Raw genomic sequence first — 20261 nt, forward strand, 5'->3', positions numbered from 1 at the left:
TCTCGACCCTTGCTTCATAGAGAACATACTGACACTGATATTCTGATAGCGCCTGCTGCTCGCGAAGTGGTGGAGGAAGGCCGTTCAGAAATCTCTGAAGCTCTGAATCGATCTGTCCGGTAATCTTCGAAACCAACGTTGTGTCGAGTCGGATAATGTGGTGAGGAAGACTTGACACTTAACTCCATCTGTGTATTGATGAAGGGTTGCGGCGTTATCGAACTTACCGAGGTGGTCGTCCGGATCAGTCGACCCATTGTATTCGCCGATCGCCAAGGGTGCGTAGTGCCTCAGGAGAGGATCCTGTAAAATTGCCTCGAAGAATTGGCGGTTGATCCGTTCGGGGGAGGAGTCAGCTCGGGCCGCCTTGCCCTTTCTCGCGTCCCGAGCGGGAGCTTCGTTAGAGGAAGACTGGTCTCGATTTGCTTGCGCGATCTCAGACGGCATCTGGAACAAGGCCCGATGGAATGGAATCGGGGCGGGCGGCGCCTCTGCTTGCGTGCCGGTCGGACCCTTGTTTTGGCCCCATATGGAGAGCTATTCCGGCCGATCTTCGTGCGCCGCTCGGCCTCCAGATGCTGAGGTTGCTTGTTGCGCCAGCCGATCGGCTAGCGCCTTCTGTTGCTGCTCTATTATCTTAGCCGCTAGCGCATGTATGAGCGCATCGAGCTCCTCTTGGGAGAGCGTCACAGTATGCTGGCGTCCAGCTTCTTCCATCTCCTTAGCTTAGATTCAGGTGCGTTCTCACAGACGACGCCAAATTTGCTCCTGTCCGAAAGCTGAGTCGATGGACGCTGGGGATGTGGCGCTCCCGTTGACTAGTTGCAGACTGCAAGCGTAGATCTTCCACCGACGTGGACCTGCAAGCACAATGCCGAGTCGGGGAGGGGTTCCCCAGTGATGTCCCTCCGACGCTCAAGTAAGATCTCCGGAAGAAAAAAGTAGAGCAAAGGGGAAGCAAGAATTGTAGCTATAGTAAAAAAGTTAGCATACTTCCGTCGAAGTTTGGGGGTCCTTATATAGAGCTTCCCAGATGCGCACCCCCCATGCACGCACCCCCCTCGATGCGCGCACACTCCTCAAAGCATACCTGGAATGAATGTGTTAGAAAAGCGTGTCTGACGTCATACCTTAATAGCACGAGCATATCTCTAACGTGACAGTGGAAGTTTCCACCGTACGATTCTTTGTCCGACCATGCCGTCGACCAAGCCTCTTGTCAACGGCACTGGTTCGTAGGAAGATATTGTCAACTGCTCCCTTTGTCCTTTACCGGGCCGAGCGGAGGAACCGCTCGACTAGCGCTTTCCCCGGGCCGAGCGGAGGAACCGCTCGGCTAGCGCCTTTCCCGGGCCGAGTGGAGGAGCCGATCGACTAACTCCCTCCAGGCGACACCAAGGTCGGGCCGATTTGGTTGTCCGTTCGGCCGGTGATTTGATGTTCGACTCCACCCTGTTGAGCGAGGGAGCCTTAACTGCCGGGTTGATGTCGTGTCCCTTGTTAGCCGAGTGGGATGACCGCTCGGCCTTCGTCTCTTCCCGTTTTGCCTTATGAGCGTCGGAAACTCGGTATCAGACCGAGCTGTCGAGATGACAGGTTGATTATTCTTCTTGCCGCTCGGGAAGGTATCTTGTCGGATCGGACGCCTACCCTAGATGTTGATCATTTTGACTTTCCACCGGACGGGTCTCGTCTTACCATCGGATTAGTTAAAAAGAGATGTTGTCTCCAGACCGTCGGTTTGATGTGGATGTTGTTGATGATGACAATCGATGCTCTGTTGTTGCTGATAATCAAAGTTTGGCATTGGCATTGGCATTGCTAGAAGTTGTTGAAAATAAACAATAATAATAGTAATTATAAATATTAGCCTGAAAGACGCAGATGTGCGCTTCCTCAGCTCCGCCCTTTCCGCATGTTCTTACCACAAATCCTAGTTTTTACACGCCTTCTCCTCTCTGCCAGCTTCGAATGCATTAAACAACCACCAAGTTGCTTTGAATTCACATGCGAAGTCGTCACAAATCTCCACCGATTCGTCGACGGACGCTAAATCCCAAGTCAACATCTCTTGCCACTTCATGTGAGTTCGTCATCATTCCCAATTCAGCCCCAATGGATTCGGAGACGCAGGACCTAGTGGAGAAGACGCCGGCGGCGACGAAGGCAGAAGGGTTGAAGTGCGGCGATGGTGGTGCCGGGGCTCTGTCCAGGATGGTGGTGGAGCCGGCGGAGTGGATCCGGATGCTGTGCCGGGAGCTGAACGGCAGCTTCGTGTTCGGGGTGGTGGTGGTGTACGGCCTCAGTCAGGGCTTCGCCAGCTCCTTCTTCCGCGTGGTGTCTGATTACTACTGGAAGGACGTGCAGAGGGTTCAGCCGTCGGCGGTGCAGTTCTTCATTGGCCTCTACTACCTCCCCTGGATCATGAAGCCCGTATGGGGCCTCCTCACCGACGTCGTTCCCGTCCGTGGTTACCGCCGCCGCCCCTACTTTATCGCCGCGGGTAATAAACCCTCCTCCTTTCCACCCTCCTCCTAAAAATCCTTCCTTTTCCCCTTTTTCCGCGCAAGAAAACAGAGCCGAACTCAAGGTTCAATATCGACAGGCGTTCTCGGAGTGGCGGCGACGTTCGTGGTGGCGACGTTCGAGCGGCTGGCGGTGGCGGCTGCGCTGCTGTGCCTGGTGGGGATGATGGCGGGGGTGGCGATTGCGGATGTGACCATCGACGCGTGCATCGCGAGGAACAGCATCGAGCGGCCGGGGCTGGCAGCGGACATGCAGAGTCTGTGCGGGTTCGTGTCCTCGGCGGGGGCGCTCGTCGGGTTCTCCACCAGCGGCGTCTTCGTCCACCTCCTCGGAGCTCAGGTGAGTCTCCGACGAGGGCATGCTCTGCTTGCTCGTCGATCGCTTCTCAAAGTTTCATTTTGATGCATCAATCCACGGGCGTGATGGGGGGTTTGATTGTTGTGAAATGGAGGGAGCGCTGGGGCTGATGGCGTTGCCGGCGACGCTGCTGATCATTCTCGGATTCGTCATCTACGAACACAAGAACGCCCACCTCTCAGCGAAGCCAAAGGTACTATCAATTCATCGAATAATAACATTTGGCGCAAAATTCATCGTCGATCTGATGATGACCAAATGGTAGAAGGTGTGGGAGACGGGGAAGGAAGCGATCGGAGGAATGGCGAGAACGATCCAATTTCCGACGGTTTGGAAGCCGTCGCTTTACATGTTCTTGAGTCTGGCGCTCAGCATCAGCACCCATGAAGGCCAATTCTATTGGTACACCGATCGCCGTGCAGGACCAGCCTTTTCCCAGGAGTTCGTGGGGATGATCTACGCGATCGGGGCGACGGCGTCGATGGTCGGCGTCCTCATCTACCACAAGCTGCTGAAGCACCTCCCCTTCCGGCGCCTCATCTTCTTCGCGCAGCTCCTCTACGGCGTCTCCGGCATGCTCGACCTCGCCTTCGTCCTCCGCTGGAACCTCAAACTCCGCCTCCCCGACGCCGCCTTCGTGGTCCTCGAGGAGTGCGTCTCCCGCGTCATCAGCCGCCTCCGGTGGATGCCGATGATGGTGCTCAGCACCCGCCTCTGCCCCCGCGGCATCGAGGGCACCTTCTTCGCCCTCCTCATGTGTATCGACAGCCTCGGCACCCTCACCTCCAAGACCGCCGGCGGCCTCCTCCTCCACTTCTTCTCCGTCACCCGCACCGACTTCCGCCGCCTCTGGCTCGTTCTCCTCCTCCGCAACCTCCTGCGGATCGCCACGCTGGGGCTCATCTTTCTCGTGCCCAGCGCCGACCCGAACGACGCGCTGCTGCCGCCGGAGCTCATGCTGCCTTCGGATGCCCCTCGTCACAATTCCGGCGGCGCAGAGGAGGAGGCCTTGCAGTTGGCGGAGCTCACGGATGACACTGATACCGGCGGCGAAAAAGTGTGATTGATCGAGTAGCGATCAAACAACACATTTAGTTTTTTTTTTTTCCAATCAATTATGAAATTTGTTAATTCATATCAAATGGAAATAAACGGCATTTTTTTCCTCTAACCAGAGAGCCTCCTCATACATCGGTTGCATACGAATCCTACCCTCACGTACGTAACTCCACGTATCCCTCCCGAGAAGGTTGATCCTCTATATATTTCTCCTCTCGCTGTGAAATTCCTCGTCCGCGACTGCCCTTCTCGCCTTTCGTTCTCCCCAAACGAAAGGTAGATCTTCTCCGCCATTAACGTCTGATCGTATTTACTTCGAACTGATATCGATTTGGTTGGCTTGCGTAGGCGACAGGCGACGGGCCTAGCTACAATCTAGACGTTGATGAGTAAGCAGTCGACCCGAGACGAGGAGGCGGCGCCGTAATGGGAGGGGGAGAGCAAGCGTCTGCCTCTGAAATGCCAGCGGTCGGGCTGGTACCCGGGCCGCCGGGGTTGATGCGACGAGCATCGACGAGGAATCCCACGACGGCGACTTTCTCAATGGAGGTGTTTGACAACGAGGTGGTGCCGGCGTCACTGGACAGCATTACGCCTGTCCTTCGAGTTGCCTCCAAGATTGAGGCAGAGCGCCCTCGCGTTGCTTATCTCTGTGCGGTTCTTTTTATCCTTTTGTTTTTTTAATAAATCCTTTAAATGAGGAGGAAACTAAATGAAAAGATTTTAATTATAAAAACCATAATGGATTGAAATCAAAAGTACACCCTACATATTTTTAAAAATATTTTATAATAATTTTTTTTGTTATTTCAATTTTAGGCCGATTTTATGCATTTGAGAAGGCACATAGACTTGATCCTAGTTCAACCGGACGTGGAGTTCGCCAATTCAAAACTGCCCTCCTTCAACGCCTTGAACGGGTAAAATTCATGATTATCCAATAAATTCCTTGAGTATTCTAAATTAATTATCTAAATATTTAAAAAATAATAATTTCATTTCACCATTTAAAATCTATCTTTGATTTAAAATGCTTTAAACATTTTAGAATTATAGGATTCATAGAGTTTTACAAAACAATAACATGATGATATAATATGATGATTGATGTGTAATCTTATTTTATCATAGTTTTCATGTCAGTTTTTTTATAATATTTTTAAAATTTATAATAAATTATTTATTTTATTAAATTTAGATAATTATTTTAAAAATTTTATTATCTTTATTTTTTATTATTTTTTTCATTTTTATTATTTTTTTCTCTCTCCCTGTGTTATCTACATTTTATTATCCAATTTATTTCTTTTATTCATGAAATCTAAATTTTAAAAAAAATGAATAAATACTGATACAAAAGTTTTTATATAAAATATAAAATTTAAAATAAATTTTGTATTTAAGGAGAAGATATGGATGCACTTAGGGTTAGAAATTATTATAGAAAATAATAAAGTTAGTAATGGTATGGAATTGCAAAATTTAGACGAGTTGATTTTAAGATTTTGAAATTACAAGGGTATGCTAAGAAATGGTGAAGTGTAGGGGCAAAAATGATATATTACCTTTGAGAATGAGATCTTCGATATTTTGAATCGTCTACGTAATCGGAGTCGAACGCATTCCAGGACAACGGAACGAGTCTCTCCCGAAGGGTGAAGAAGAGCGATGCCCGAGAGATCCAGAGTTTCTATCAGCAATACTACGAGCAATATGTTCGTGCTCTCGATAGGGGCGAACAAGCCGACAGGTAAAGCTGGATTCGCTTTTGTTGCAACATGTTGTGATTCTTGCGGCATCCTTTGTTTTGTGTTCCCAAATCCCAATTTGTTTCTGTCTGCAGAGCTCAACTCGGGAAAGCTTATCAAACCGCTAATATCCTTTTTGAGGTTCTCTGTGCCGTTAACAAGAGCGAGAAAGTTGAAGAAGTTGCCCCAGAGGTTCGCCCACGATGTTCAATTGATCCAATCAGATTTTTACCCTTTTGTCTCCTTTGAGATTATTGGAAGGAATGATTTAGCTTCTTATCCGTGTTTGGTGATCTATTCGCAGATCATTGCTGCTGCCAGAGATGTCCAAGAAAAAACCGAAATTTATGTACCCTACAACATCCTTCCCTTGGATGCTGCTGGTGCTTCACAATGCATCATGCAGCTCGAGGAGGTTCTATTCTTAACCCTTCAAATGACAGTATTGATTTTTGGGAGTAATTATAGATAGGGAGAAACAAGTACTCTGGTAGCTTTAAGCAAATCAGTAACTTGAATACATTCGAATTTGACAGATAAAAGCAGCCGTAGCAGCCCTGAAGAATACACGGGGTTTGAACTGGCCTTCTGTTGGTCAGCAAAAGGAGAAAACAGGAGAGTTGGATCTACTTGATTGGTTAAGAGTCACATTTGGGTTTCAGGTAGAACATTTGCAAATAACAAATATGTCTTTTGTTTCTTTAAAATTACTTTTAACATTATTAGTATTTTTCTGTTTACAGAGAGACAATGTAAGAAATCAAAGGGAACATTTGATCTTGCTCCTCGCCAACCTTCACATAAGGCTGTCTCCGAAGCCTGAACCTATTCATAAGGCATGTATATCGAGCTTCATTAAGTTAGATAAACAATATTGTTTGCCCATTCATTGATGAATATTGTGTTCCTCTGATTGTTATTTGAGTTATTTTGTTCTTTCAAGAATCTACTTTTGAAACCTGGTTGTATGATTAAATAACTATCAGGTATGATCACATCACATATATCTTTCTGTAATTTGGTTGCGGTGTACTGACAACCTTTTCATATGAACAAATTACTGATAGCTTAGAGGTCTTTTAATATTTTCTGAATATTGAATCTTTCTCATATCAGCATCTCAAGAATTTATTTGAAAGCCATTTTGACATAGTGTATGTTTCTTCAATCATTTTTGTGCCATGGGCCTTTCAATGTGTGCAGCTGCAGCCATGCAGTGCATGTGGTTTCCTTATTATTATCTTATATTGACAACCAAATAGAGGAATAGATTTCTATTATTAAGCACTATCCTACCTAAGATCTCCTTGTTTGTGTGTCTCTAAAAGGAAATAAATTTGCTCATGCTTAGGATCACCCATGTTTGTTTTTCCATGTGAATCATAATGTGTTACTGTATTCACTAGCAATCTTACCTTTCTCACTTCAAATGCAAATATGTTATTTTATTTATAAATTGTGGTTGTAACTGAATTAGTTCCCCATCACAGCTAGATAATCGTGCAGTCGATGCAGTTATGAACAAAATATTCAAGAACTATAAATCATGGTGCAAATTCTTGGGAAAGAAACATAGTTTACGGTATTTGAGACCTCTATTGGTTGATTTATAAGACTATTAAAATATTTCTTTTGGTCGTCTAATACTTTATATTTTAATTTTAGTCTTGCACAAAGCCTACAACCACAAGAGATTCAACAGAGAAAGATCCTATATATGGGTCTGTTTCTTCTTATCTGGGGTGAAGCTGCCAATCTTCGATTTATGCCAGAGTGCTTATCTTATATATTCCACAATGTGAACCTCCATCCAGAAATATGTTGTTTCCGGTTATATTGACATTACCTTGTTATTCTTAAAATAGTTTGGTCTTCCTTGCATAAATGAAATCCATGATGGTTTTAGATGGCATATGAGCTACATGGTCTGTTGGGTGGCAATGTCAGTGTTGTGACAGGGGAGAATGTTAGATCTTCATATGGTGGAGACGATGAAGCATTCTTGAAGAAAGTAATCAGCCCAATTTATCGTGTGATTGAAAAGGTATGCATCCCTCAAAGGCTAAAATTAAGGATTGTGCATCATAGGTGGAACAACAGAGTTATGATGATTTACATTTCTTCAGGAAGTTCAAAGAAGCAATAACGGAAAAGCCCCACATTCAGCTTGGTGTAACTATGATGACCTAAATGAGTACTTCTGGTTTGTGAACAGATTTAGATCACTAATAGATTAACAGTGTTTTTTTTTATTATTTTTTTGTTAATTTCCACGATTGAGGCAAACTGCATAACTACTAGGTCGGCTGATTGCTTTTCCTTGGGTTGGCCTATGAGAGATGATGGGGAGTTCTTCAAATCTATACGACAATCAAAGCCTACAGTTCAGGTCTGATACAGAACTTCTTGTTAATAATTCAAACTGTCTAATTGATTTCTTTAAATATAGTTGCCACTGATAAAAACTCATTTACAGGTTGGACGTTCATCCAAAAAATTGCCTAATAAAAGCACAGGGAAGGAAAATTTTGTTGAGACTAGAACATTTTGGAACATCTTTAGAAGTTTTTCTCGCATGTGGACTTTCTATGTAATAGCATTACAGGTAATATCATGTCATATATAACATTGATCATCATTCCAGAATATAATCCAATTTGTTGTTTATTCAGGCAATGATAATCATGGCCTGGAGTGGTTATTCACCAGCACAGATTTTTCAGAAAGATATGTTATACTCATTATCTAGCATTTTCATAACAGCAGCACTTCTGCATCTGCTAAAATGTATGATTTTTTCTTAATTCATAACTTATTGTTATCACTATAGTTCTCACTAACACAACTTTATGTGCAATTTACCTTACTATATGATGCATTATCCTTGCTTCCTTGGACCTGAACGAGTCATGAGTATGATTTATTGTGAGCATATTGCATGTGACTGATGATAATTGATTGATTGGTACTGTTTGAGAGAATTCACATCCATTTCTGTTTTCTAAATTCAACTTTTTCCTGGGATGGTGTTAATGAGAAAGAAAATAATAATGGACTGCTGCCATATAGAGTATTGCACCACAAAGCTTGTATGGACGGACATAAGCAGTCATTGACTATTCAAAATAGATTGATATATTCCCTTAGATGTATTTGATGTGTATGATAAAGGTCATATTATCCTTGAACCAAGATGAGAAAACAAGATCTTTTGAGGAGAAAATGAGTAAGGATAACTGAAACATAAGATCAATTGTGATGTTCTTGACAGTCTCTTATGGGTTTCACTGCAATAAGTAGTGATTCTATACTCATGCGAAGAATATTTCACTAACAATATAAGATCAATTGTGATGAAATATTTGACTGAAACATAATGTAATTGAAAACATTGGCACGTGAACTAATCTTGTGGAACTAGTTTGAGATGAGCCATGTATATTTGTTTGCACAATTTAATAGTAGATCTCCTCTTAGCTAGAGAATATATATCAAAATATTTTGGCCTACTCTCTATTTCACTTAATATTTTATTGTTCATTGACAAACTGTCTACTAAGAATATTACAATATTATATTATTCCAGCTAATATTACGCACCAAATTTGTCTATGGTTCTCTTAAATTGCAATTTTTTTTAGAAGGGATGCATGGTAAAAAAAATAGTATTAGCTTTCATTTGGTTCATTCTTCTATTCATCAAACTGCAGCCATCATGATTTTGTGTTCTCACTTAATCACCTTCTTTTTTTTCTCATTACAGGTATTCTTGATCTTATTCTTAATTTCCCTGGCTATCATAGACGAAAATTTACTGATATCTTGAGAAATGTCCTCAAGATATTAGTGAGTCTTGCATGGTCTATAGTTCTTCTTCTGTGTTATATTGATTCGTCACAGATAAATTTGCCTTTGGGTGGCATTTTGCAGTACCTTCATCAGATAAAAGGCATTCCGCCTTTATATACTATGGCTGTGGCATTATACGTGTTGCCTAATGTTTTAACAGGAATGCTATTTTTATTTCCTATGCTCCGTAGATGGATAGAGAATTCAGAATGGGGCATTGTCCGGATGCTCTTATGGTGGTCTCAGGTGTGTAGACCCTTTTTTTCCCATTTATTTACCGGGAGGTAATTATTTTCTTCATTCAAAGATTAAAAGTAATTGAATTTTATCTTGGTAGTTTTTTTTTCCTGAAAAACTTATCTAGGTAGCTTCCCTCAGTTTCTTCCCAAGACATACTGAGGAAGTAGTGGGAGAATTATTTCCCCAACCATACTAAAATTGGCTCCCACCTAGATCAGGTGGAATGCTGTTTCATTTAATATATTTTTCCATTTTTTTATTATCTTGATTTGAAAATAGTTTTGTTTAAAATGTTTTTAATCGACTAATATTTTATATTTAAATTTCCCTCCTTTCCTTATTGCCCTCCTTTTCTCTTAGGAAATTCTTATAAGGGAAACTACCCTTTTTCCCTTCCTCCCAAGGAAATACAAACTAGGTCAATATTTCTCTTCTTGTTTCTTTCCCTTGTAGGAAACACAACTTTAATTGTCACCATGGTACATCTCACCCTCACAAAGAACTGAATGGCTTTTATCGAATTATAGTATTCTTATATTAACATACCAGTCAAATGATCATTTGCTTTTAGTTATGGAATCAATAGGCATTATAAGTAGGAAGGTTGTGATGCACAACTTAATCTAATTGTATAAATTTCTTCTTGAGGAAGGGAACTATATTCATAGATAATCTCCTACTAATACTTTTTCTTTTAGTTATGAATCAACAGACACTTCAACTATGAAGGTTTAGGAACCTAACATATTTCTCAAATTCTTTTCAGCCAAGGATTTATGTTGGGCGCGGTATGCATGAGAGTCAGTTGGTACTATTCAAGTGAGTTTATAAATCTTTGTTTTTGTTTTGACTATGGAAATTTTGTAAAATTCTTACATGGATTGTTATCTTTTAAGGTACACATTGTTTTGGGTGTTGCTGTTATCTTCCAAGTTTGCATTTAGTTACTTCTTGCAGGTAACTTCTCCTTTTCTCTCTTTTGCACATATGTTCATATAGATTATAGCTTTAATTAAGAATATGGGAGGATTCTTTTCTCTCAACATGTTGTATGATGTGGCAGATACAACCTCTTATAAAGCCCACAAAAGATATAATGAATGTTCATAATGTACATTTCGCCTGGCATGATTTTTTCCCCCAAGGTATATTGCTCAACTTTTTACAAGTTACATCAGATATTATTTGATTAAAATAGTTCAAATCATCTTTGTTGTAGCTCCTGGTAATCTTGGTGCTATTATTGCGCTTTGGGTTCCTGTGATCTTGGTATGTCAATATTGCTCTTTGTGGTTCTTGATTTTAGACATTGTTCTTTATACTAGTAGTGGTCTTTGTACTTAACATCAACAGGAATCATGTATGACAAGTTAAACTTTTCACAGGTGTATTTTATGGATACTCAAATATGGTATGCAATTTTCTCCACTTTATATGGAGGTGTCTCTGGAGCATTTGGTCGACTTGGAGAGGTAAAAGATTATGCAAGTTCTGTGTATGCATTTATTTCTTCAAACAAATAGAAAATTAAGTAGACTTTCTGCTTGTTTTTTGGTCTTCACCACGAGGTTTCTCCCCACCTCATTGGATATGAGACTATGCCTCATTCAGAGTGGAAGAAACAAGATTAAACCCCTTCCAATAATGTGTTGAGATATTATCTTAATAGGATTATTAGTGTACCGGTCCAGTTCCACATTGCTATTTTAGGTTTAGGTTTCTATACTGAGTCCAATATGCATGCAATATGCCTTTATAACATATATATTAATTTTGTTGTCCAAACTTTGCATGATATTAGAACACCTCTTTTTGGGTTAGCATTTCCTAAAGAGGTATTCTGTCAAGGAGGAGCAACTGACCTTCTCTCATCCACCTCCTTATCTTCTTGTTCTGTGCACATTGAGTCCTTGAAACATTATATTGATGAAGCTCTTCATGACCCATTGCCTGCTCATCTCTTGGCCTTCTCATCTCTTGACCAAACTTGTGTCCAAATTTATCATCAACAACCAAATCTAACAACCTCTTCTACCTCAGATCAGTTGCATGCATCTACCTGTCTTCTCCTGAGCCTCTTATGCATGATAGCTGACCTTGCATCCATGCGTTCTGGCGAGTAACACAACCTCATTCCAAGCACCATGTGCCCTTGTGAGCCATTACCTCCTCATGCAAAACCACGTGTAGGGGTGGGCATGAGTTGGGTTTAATGAAAAACTCGAGCTGGCCCAAATTAAATCAGGGTATAGAAAACTTGAATTGGGAGGAGGTTGTCACTATTGGTGTTGATGACTGGAGGAAGGGAAGCAGGGTGGAGTCCGAGGCTGGAACAAAGCACTGGGAGTCATGAGTCAAGGGAGCAATATCATCATAAGTCAGAATGCAATGCCTAAATCTTCAAAGGAAGATAGGGTGTCAGACAGCCAGATGACGGTTGCTGATTTGGGTCTCTCAGTCTCTGCCTCTTGGGATGAACAAATACGACACATTGACAAATGAGCATAGGGAAGGGGAGAATTAACGAATTGGGCAGACAATGAGTGTTACTGCATAGGGGAGAGGGAGACAAGCTGATGATTGATTTGTTTGGTTTTTAGGTTTTACAGTCATGCTACTTGACAAATTTATTTGAAATTTATGTTCTTGCATATATTGATTAGTTCTTATTGATAGACTTATAATTGACAACCTGATTAACATAATAATGACTGATAATTTGTTGCATGTCAACTTAAAGTTATATTTCTTGATTTCTTGTTACTCAAATTTCTAATTCCTATTTTTATCATCTTGTAGATACGAACACTAGGCATGTTGAGATCACGGTTTCATTCTTTGCCTGGAGCTTTCAACACATGTCTTGTTCCATCTGAGAAAGTTCGTCACAAGGGATTCTCTCTATCGAGGCGCTTTGCTGAGGTTCTCTTGAAACTGATATTGTGTATTCTCACATTGTTATTTTGGTTCTTTTCATCTAATACCTAGCAAAATTAGGCCTCTCCAAGTAAGAGAACTGAAGCAGCAAAGTTTGCTCAGCTTTGGAATGAAGTGATATGCAGCTTCCGAGAGGAAGACCTTATAAGTGATAGGAAAGGCCTTGAGTTGACTTATCTGTCTACTTTCTTACATTCAATATTTGCTGGTTTTCTTCAAGGGAGACTCAAAATCTGTTCATGTAATTCAGGGAGATGGATCTTTTGCTAGTTCCTTACTCATCCGATCCTAGCTTGAAGGTGATACAATGGCCACCATTCCTACTATCTGGCAAGGTAAATTATTGACACTGTATCTTATTCTTATTGAGTGTTGTGATTCTTGATGTTTGTTTTCTGTAAATCCAAATATTTGCTGGTCAGATACCAGTAGCACTAGATACAGCTGCTCAATTTCAAGCAAAGGATTCTGATCTCTGGAAACGTATCTGTGTTGATGAGTACATGAAATGTGCTGTTATCGAATGCTATGAGTCCTTTAAGCTCATTCTTAATCTTCTTGTTGTCGGGGAGAATGAGAAAAGGTTTGTTGCAAATCCTTCATGACTGGATCTTTAGAAAGCAAACAGTTTCTAGTTTTGAGTCTAAACTTTTACTAATTTTGCTTTTGCATTTCAGAATGTTGAAAATTGAAATTTAAGTATTTTTTCTGTAAGTTTTTTTTTTTTATGTTACTTTCATGGCCAATGACCTAGTTGATTACTCACAATGACAATATAATAGGAGATACTACAGAAATTTGGTGACAACTGGTAAATTTAACGCACATAACTTGACGCGTAATAGTAACACTCATAACAAAAAAAATTGGATATCAAGGAGCATTTCAGCTGCCAAAAGAATCATGCAGGATGTTCTATTCCCAAGTACTACAATTAATCTATGGATGAGAATTTGGAGATGTCATCTATAAAAGAAATCCTATTACTTTTCCTTCTTATTTTATGAGGAAGAAATTCATTGTGAAGTTTTTGAATTCTGCAAGCTTTGTCTGAATTTCCACATTATTCAAATTTCCTTTTGGGCATCCTATGCATAAAGAAAGGTTCTTAGATAGAAAGTTAGTTCATGCAAGGTTCTTTTGCATGTATTTTGCTTTATCTTCCTATGATATCATCATCTTATGATTTTTTCTTTGCACGTTTGGTGACAGGATTATTGGTATCATTATTAAAGAGATTGAAGCTAACATTGAAAAAAATACCTTTCTAAGCAATTTTAGGATGAATGCCTTGCCAACACTATGTAAGAAGTTTGTGGAGCTTCTTGATATATTGGTAAGTCATACTTTGATTTGTTAGTTGATGCCTTCATCCTCCCTAGTTGTTAATAGCTGAAAAAGGAGGAAAACTGCTTTCTTGCAGAAAGAGGGTGATGCATCTAAACGTGATACAGTTGTATTATTGCTTCAAGACATGCTTGAAGTAGTCTCCCGTGATATGATGGTTAATGAGATACAGTCAGTGAAACACAAACTCCACCTGAATAATTAAATTAGTTATTTTTGGATAAACAAATTTCTGAGATCTGAGATCTGAGATTTTCTTATGATTTTTAATATTTTTTTTCAGTGAGTTAGTTGAACTTGGGCATGGTAATAAAGATTCAGTACCCCGAAGACAGCTCTTTGCTGGTACTGGTTCAAAACCTGCAATATTGTTTCCTCCTCTACTTAACCCACACTGGGAAGAACAGGTGATTCTCAATCCAACTCCTCTTTTGTTTTTTGTTGATTGCAAGTTACTGATGATCTACCTTACTGCAGATTAAACGACTTTACCTCCTATTGACAGTGAAGGAATATGCAATAGATGTTCCTACAAACCTTGAAGCTCGTAGAAGAATAGCATTTTTCACAAATTCTTTGTTTATGGATATGCCCCGTGCTCCTAGAGTCCGTAAAATGTTGTCATTCAGGTATGACACCCTATTATCTGAATGTATTAACACCAAAAGGATTGAGTAATGCATATGGTTTCAATCTAAACCATTTATTTGATATATATCCTGATCACTGCAACTTTGTTGTTCATATTAGAGATACAAACCAGAGAGATATAGACAATGCCACTCTCTTATCTCATCATTATCACCTGAAAGTTTTGACATGTATACTTATCAAGAAAGGCTATGGTGTAGATACCTTACTGTCAAATTTTCTGTATTGAAATAATCACAACCCTAGTGTGCAATTTTATGGCAATTATCTCTCAAACACTTTGATTTAATTTAAAGCGGTTTGCAGTGTGATGACTCCATACTACAGTGAGGAAATTGTATTTTCCAAAAGTGACCTTGATTTGGAAAATGAAGATGGCATCTCTATAATATTCTATTTGCAAAAGATCTATCCAGGTTTTATTCTTTTCTATTCTGGTCAATCTGAGATTTACTGTAGCAATTTACTTTATTTCATGATTTTGTCATTGTATTAATCTGTTTGATGATTTGCATTAGATGAATGGAACAACTTTATGGAGAGGATCAATTGCAAACGAGAAAGTGAGGTTTGGTCCAATGAAGAAAATGTTTTACAGCTTCGTCATTGGGCCTCTCTTAGGGGGCAAACACTTTGTAGAACTGGTAATCAATGGATTGCATACTACAAACTCTTATTATCAAATAGAAGTTTGGGCAACTACTTCATTTGATATAAACGTTGTGCAGTGAGAGGTATGATGTACTATCGTAGAGCATTGAAGCTTCAGGCTTTTCTAGACATGGCCCAAGAAAGTGGTTAGTCTTAGCTTCTTTGTTTTAAATACTTAGGTAAAGATCTTTGGCTTCTTGATTTCTGTTATTTAAATCATTCTTCTCCAGAGATATTAGAGGGATATAAAGCATTTACTGATCCAATGGAGGAAGAAAATAAGAGCCAAAGGTCATTATTTTCTCAACTTGATGCCATAGCAGACATGAAATTCACATATGTTGCTACATGCCAAATTTATGGCAACCAGAAAAGGTCTGGAGATCGTCGTGCAACAGACATTTTGAACCTGATGGTTAAGTATGTGTTTTTTTTTTCTTATTCAAATTAGCAATGTCATAGTTTTTCATATTTTCTTGCTTATTATTATAGCCCAATTTTTTCCTTCAATATCAACCTTAGTGTTGTTGCTATATACATAAATTTCAATCTCACAGCTAATATATAAAGCCGGAGAATTTTAGTGGAAACAATAATTTGGTAGTTGAGAACTGCATGTTCTTTGCAATTTGAATATATATCAGAAACTATGGGGTTCAATTCTGTATCTAATCCAGACATCAAGGATTGCAACTTTCATGCGCTCTGCGTGTCTACCTTGAGCAATGTTATGATACCCAATTAGTACAACAACAGTTAAGTTTCTTATTTATGCAAGCCTGAGTTTGATTGATTATTCATCCACAATCAAAGTAAAAGGTTGAATAAAAATTAGGAATGGCAAGAGAAGCTGACAAATGATGAGTATAACTTACATATGGAAAATCAATGCCATTTCTGAAGTTCATGAATGGTTGCTCTCTAGTATGCATAGTCTAAAATTAACTTCTATGCTCATTCAAGTTCTTAGCCGACCCCACCTAGTGAGATAATGCTTTGTTGTTGTTTCTGTTGTTGCTCATTCACATTCTTATATGTAGATCAAAGGTGTATGAATGAGTGGCTATCTTACTCTGTTCTGCGTGCTAATCTGAATATCAATTTTTGGGGGATAAGTTACTGGTTTCTTATGGATTGGGTTTTAAATTTTTAATCAAATAAGATGTGAAAAAGGAAATCTGTTGGACTAATTTTGAGATTGGATTGTTTTGTAATGCACTCACTAGTTTTGGTCTAACATTGCATCTTCAGTGGTTGCAAAGAAGAAAGAAGATAAATGATTCTTGATGATTTTACTTGTCTTCTATTAAATGTACAGTGCAATCTAACCATTAAGTATTCCATAAATGTAGCTACCCTTCCCTTCGTGTTGCATATATCGATGAAGTTGAAGAAAGATATAGTGACAAGGTTCAGAAGGTCTACTACTCTGTGCTCGTAAAAGCAGTGGACAACCGTGATCAAGTAACCCACATTTCATGATAAAGTCATCCAATATTAAGAACCACAGTCATGACATGCTGATATATTTTGTTTTTCTCCCTCTTCTAGGAAATATATCGAATAAAACTACCAGGGGCGGCAAAGATAGGCGAAGGGAAACCCGAGAATCAAAACCATGCCATAATCTTCACTCGTGGTGAAGCTCTTCAGGCTATCGATATGAATCAGGTAACAAAAAAGCTCTGAATTAATTATTGACTTATTTAGTTTTTAGTTTATCAGGGCTTATCCTTTTCGTGAAACATGTAGGATAATTATCTAGAAGAGGCATTTAAAATGCGTAATCTTCTGGAAGAATTCAATGAAGACCATGGACTGCGTCAGCCTACCATCCTTGGTGTACGTGAGCATATTTTCACAGGAAGGTAAAATACGTGATTACTTATGGAGATTTTATATCTTTTTACGATCCTTGGAGATATGATCTTATAGATTTGGGTTATTTTTTGTTTCAGTGTATCCTCTTTGGCATGGTTTATGTCAAATCAAGAAACCAGTTTTGTAACAATAGGGCAAAGGGTCCTTGCGAACCCATTAAAGTAAGTTTCTATTGTTTGCTTTTCAAAGTTCCTTTCCATTTATAATATATATATATTAAATCTGTTGACCTGTTAGGTTTATGGAAGATTCTATGATTCATCTTAATTGGCTTTTCATTTAATTTATCCAGAGTTCGGTTTCACTATGGTCACCCAGATGTGTTTGATAGAATCTTTCACATAACTAGAGGTGGCATTAGCAAGGCATCTCGTGGGATCAACTTAAGTGAAGATATATTTGCTGGTGATGTTGCTGACATATTTTGCTTTTTACATCTAGCTGATTTGTTGTTTATCCTAACTCATATTACTCGACTATCAGGCTTCAACTCCACCTTACGACGTGGAAATATCACCCATCATGAGTATATCCAGGTTGGAAAAGGTCGTGATGTTGGACTAAACCAAATATCTCTATTTGAAGCAAAGGTTGCTTGTGGCAATGGAGAACAAATACTCAGCAGAGATATCTATCGCCTGGGGCATCGCTTTGACTTCTTCAGGATGCTATCATGTTATTTTACTACTGTTGGATTCTACATCAGCTCGATGGTAACATCTATTCATTTGTCTCAAATTCAATAATTCTGTGTTCATATTTTACTTTAACCATTTAAAACCATTTACAACTTAGACGATGGAAAGATCAATGCCAACATCATTTACGAATCTTTGCTAGCAAAGAATAACACTTATTAATATTTCTTTGCTCTACATGTAGATGGTTGTGATCATAGTTTATGCTTTCTTGTACGGAAGACTTTACTTGTCGCTTAGTGGGCTGGAGGATGCTATTATGAAGCAGGCAAGGAAGATAGGCAACACTGCTCTAGAGTCGGCCATGGCATCTCAGTCAATCGTTCAATTAGGTTTGCTAATGGCTTTACCAATGATCATGGAGATTGGACTTGAAAGAGGATTCTGGACCGCCATTAGCGACTTCATCATAATGCAACTTCAGCTTTGTTCTGTGTTCTTCACATTCTCCCTGGGAACAAAATCACACTATTTTGGAAGAACAATGTTGCATGGTGGGGCTAAATACAGAGCCACTGGACGTGGATTTGTGGTCCGACATGTAAAGTTTGCTGAGAATTACAGGATGTATTCCCGGAGCCACTTTGTTAAAGGGTTGGAGTTGATGATAATGCTTATAGTTTATCAGATCTACGGTGCAGTGGCAACTGATTCGATCGCATACTTACTTCTGACTTCATCAATGTGGTTCCTTGTTGGCACATGGCTGTTTGCACCATTCGTTTTCAACCCTTCAGGTTTCGAATGGCAAAAGATAGTGGAGGACTGGGATGACTGGAGCAAATGGATGAACAGTTGGGGAGGAATCGGTGTTCCAGCAAACAAGAGTTGGGAATCCTGGTGGGATGAAGAACAGGAGCACCTGAAGTCAACTGGGTTCTTAGGAAGATTCTGGGAAATTGTCCTCTCTCTTCGCTTCTTTCTTTTCCAGTACGGGATTGTTTATCACCTCCATGTTTCCAATAACGACAAAAGCATCATCGTAAGTTGTTTCAGCCTTCCTGTTTCATGTGCATCATAATTACTATCCACGACTTAAAATGTATGTCATTGCCCTCTGATCTTTTTCACTCATCTAATGTTCCTGCATTGATCAGGTGTACGGACTGTCGTGGTTTGTGATAGTAGCGATACTTTTTATACTGAAGGTGAGCTATTTCAGCTTTGCATGGCAGATTATCTTGAGTTGCATCATTTCTTCTTTCCTCATTGACTGAACAAGAACTCTTCTGTGTAGCTGGTGTCAATGGGGAGGAAGACATTTAGTGGGGACTTCCAGCTCCTGTTCCGGCTGCTGAAGCTGCTCCTGTTCATCGGATTGGTTGGAACTCTGATCATTCTCTTCATCTTCCTCAATTTGACTGTCGGAGACATCTTCTGCAGCATCCTCGCTTTCATGCCTACCGGTTGGGCTCTGCTTCAGGTGCAGCATCGCTAATTCGCAGGCCTCAATCGTCTAATAGTATCAAATCAATCCTTAAAACAACAAACTCTTAAATTTGTTATCGTTATTGGAGCAGATTGCACAGGCACTGAGACCAATGGCGAAGGCTCTGGGTCTGTGGAGCTCGGTCAAGGCCTTGGCCAGGGGGTACGAGTACGTGATGGGCCTGCTGATCTTTTCGCCGGTTGCTGTCTTGGCGTGGTTCCCGTTCGTCTCCGAGTTCCAGACAAGGCTGCTCTTCAACCAGGCCTTCAGCCGAGGACTGCAAATTTCACGTATTCTGACCGGAGGAAAGAAGCACAACTGAGCGGATTGTTGCAAGTTTTGCTTCTAGGAGTTGCATTCAGTCATCCTTCTTGAAGAAATAGAAGAATTGTTTGTCTCCAATTGGTGAGATTTGGATAAGGGAGGAGAACATTACCTCGATAACAATTCAAGGTTTTGTACAAATGGAGTTATTAAAAAAGAGAAGAAAGAAAAAAAAAAAAAAAAGGGAAAAAACCCTTTAAATTATTAGATTTTGTTACCTTGCAAACCAACCATTATCCCCTTTGTCATCTTACAGCGGTCGACGAGACGATGGAGGTGAGTAGGAGAAAGGCGATGTTGGTCGCCTGAGCATGGCTTAGAGGAAGATTAGAGGAGATTAGGAGAAAGAAGAAGACAGCAATGTTAACTCTTCATAAAGGAACAACCATTGCCTCTTCATTGGTGTATTTGGTTGGAAGTTCACTGATTATCATCCTCTTCCTCAAAGTAAACATACAAAATATAATTATTGGAACAAAAAGTCATAACGTTCCTCCAGTTCAATATTGCTGGCCCCTCAGTTAAATATAAATTGATAAATGAAGGATTTTATAAATATATGCA

General features: G+C 40.2%; 2 protein-coding genes across 2 annotated transcripts; both read left to right on the forward strand.

Moving 5' to 3' along the window:
* Positions 1 to 1926: 1926 nt before the first annotated feature.
* LOC122006383 (probable folate-biopterin transporter 6) lies at positions 1927 to 4054 on the forward strand. The gene is made up of 4 exons (XM_042561867.1): positions 1927 to 2503; positions 2606 to 2865; positions 2978 to 3076; positions 3152 to 4054. The coding sequence occupies exons 1-4, from the start codon at positions 2008 to 2010 to the stop codon at positions 3944 to 3946; spliced, it is 1650 nt and encodes a 549-aa protein (XP_042417801.1). The 5' UTR covers positions 1927 to 2007; the 3' UTR covers positions 3947 to 4054.
* A 25-nt stretch (positions 4055 to 4079) lies between these two features.
* Positions 4080 to 20042, forward strand: LOC122006384 (callose synthase 5-like). Its single transcript, XM_042561868.1, has 43 exons — positions 4080 to 4218; positions 4291 to 4594; positions 4762 to 4862; positions 5571 to 5692; positions 5786 to 5882; positions 5995 to 6105; positions 6227 to 6352; positions 6434 to 6526; positions 7181 to 7272; positions 7356 to 7488; positions 7597 to 7734; positions 7817 to 7893; positions 7992 to 8079; positions 8167 to 8295; positions 8363 to 8477; positions 9454 to 9785; positions 10546 to 10598; positions 10676 to 10736; positions 10843 to 10924; positions 10999 to 11048; positions 11165 to 11251; positions 12579 to 12701; positions 12777 to 12871; positions 12967 to 13051; positions 13139 to 13299; positions 13929 to 14052; positions 14140 to 14234; positions 14347 to 14470; positions 14541 to 14692; positions 15021 to 15130; positions 15233 to 15358; positions 15443 to 15511; positions 15596 to 15785; positions 16718 to 16829; positions 16917 to 17036; positions 17118 to 17233; positions 17324 to 17407; positions 17539 to 17651; positions 17730 to 17959; positions 18129 to 18926; positions 19042 to 19092; positions 19182 to 19367; positions 19465 to 20042. Exons 2-43 carry the CDS (start codon positions 4369 to 4371, stop codon positions 19693 to 19695), a joined length of 5808 nt encoding a protein of 1935 aa, XP_042417802.1. The 5' UTR covers positions 4080 to 4218; positions 4291 to 4368; the 3' UTR covers positions 19696 to 20042.
* The last annotated feature ends 219 nt before the right edge of the window (positions 20043 to 20261 follow it).

This window comes from Zingiber officinale, chromosome 7B (assembly GCF_018446385.1).
Source record: "Zingiber officinale cultivar Zhangliang chromosome 7B, Zo_v1.1, whole genome shotgun sequence".
NCBI classification, from domain to species: domain Eukaryota; kingdom Viridiplantae; phylum Streptophyta; class Magnoliopsida; order Zingiberales; family Zingiberaceae; genus Zingiber; species Zingiber officinale.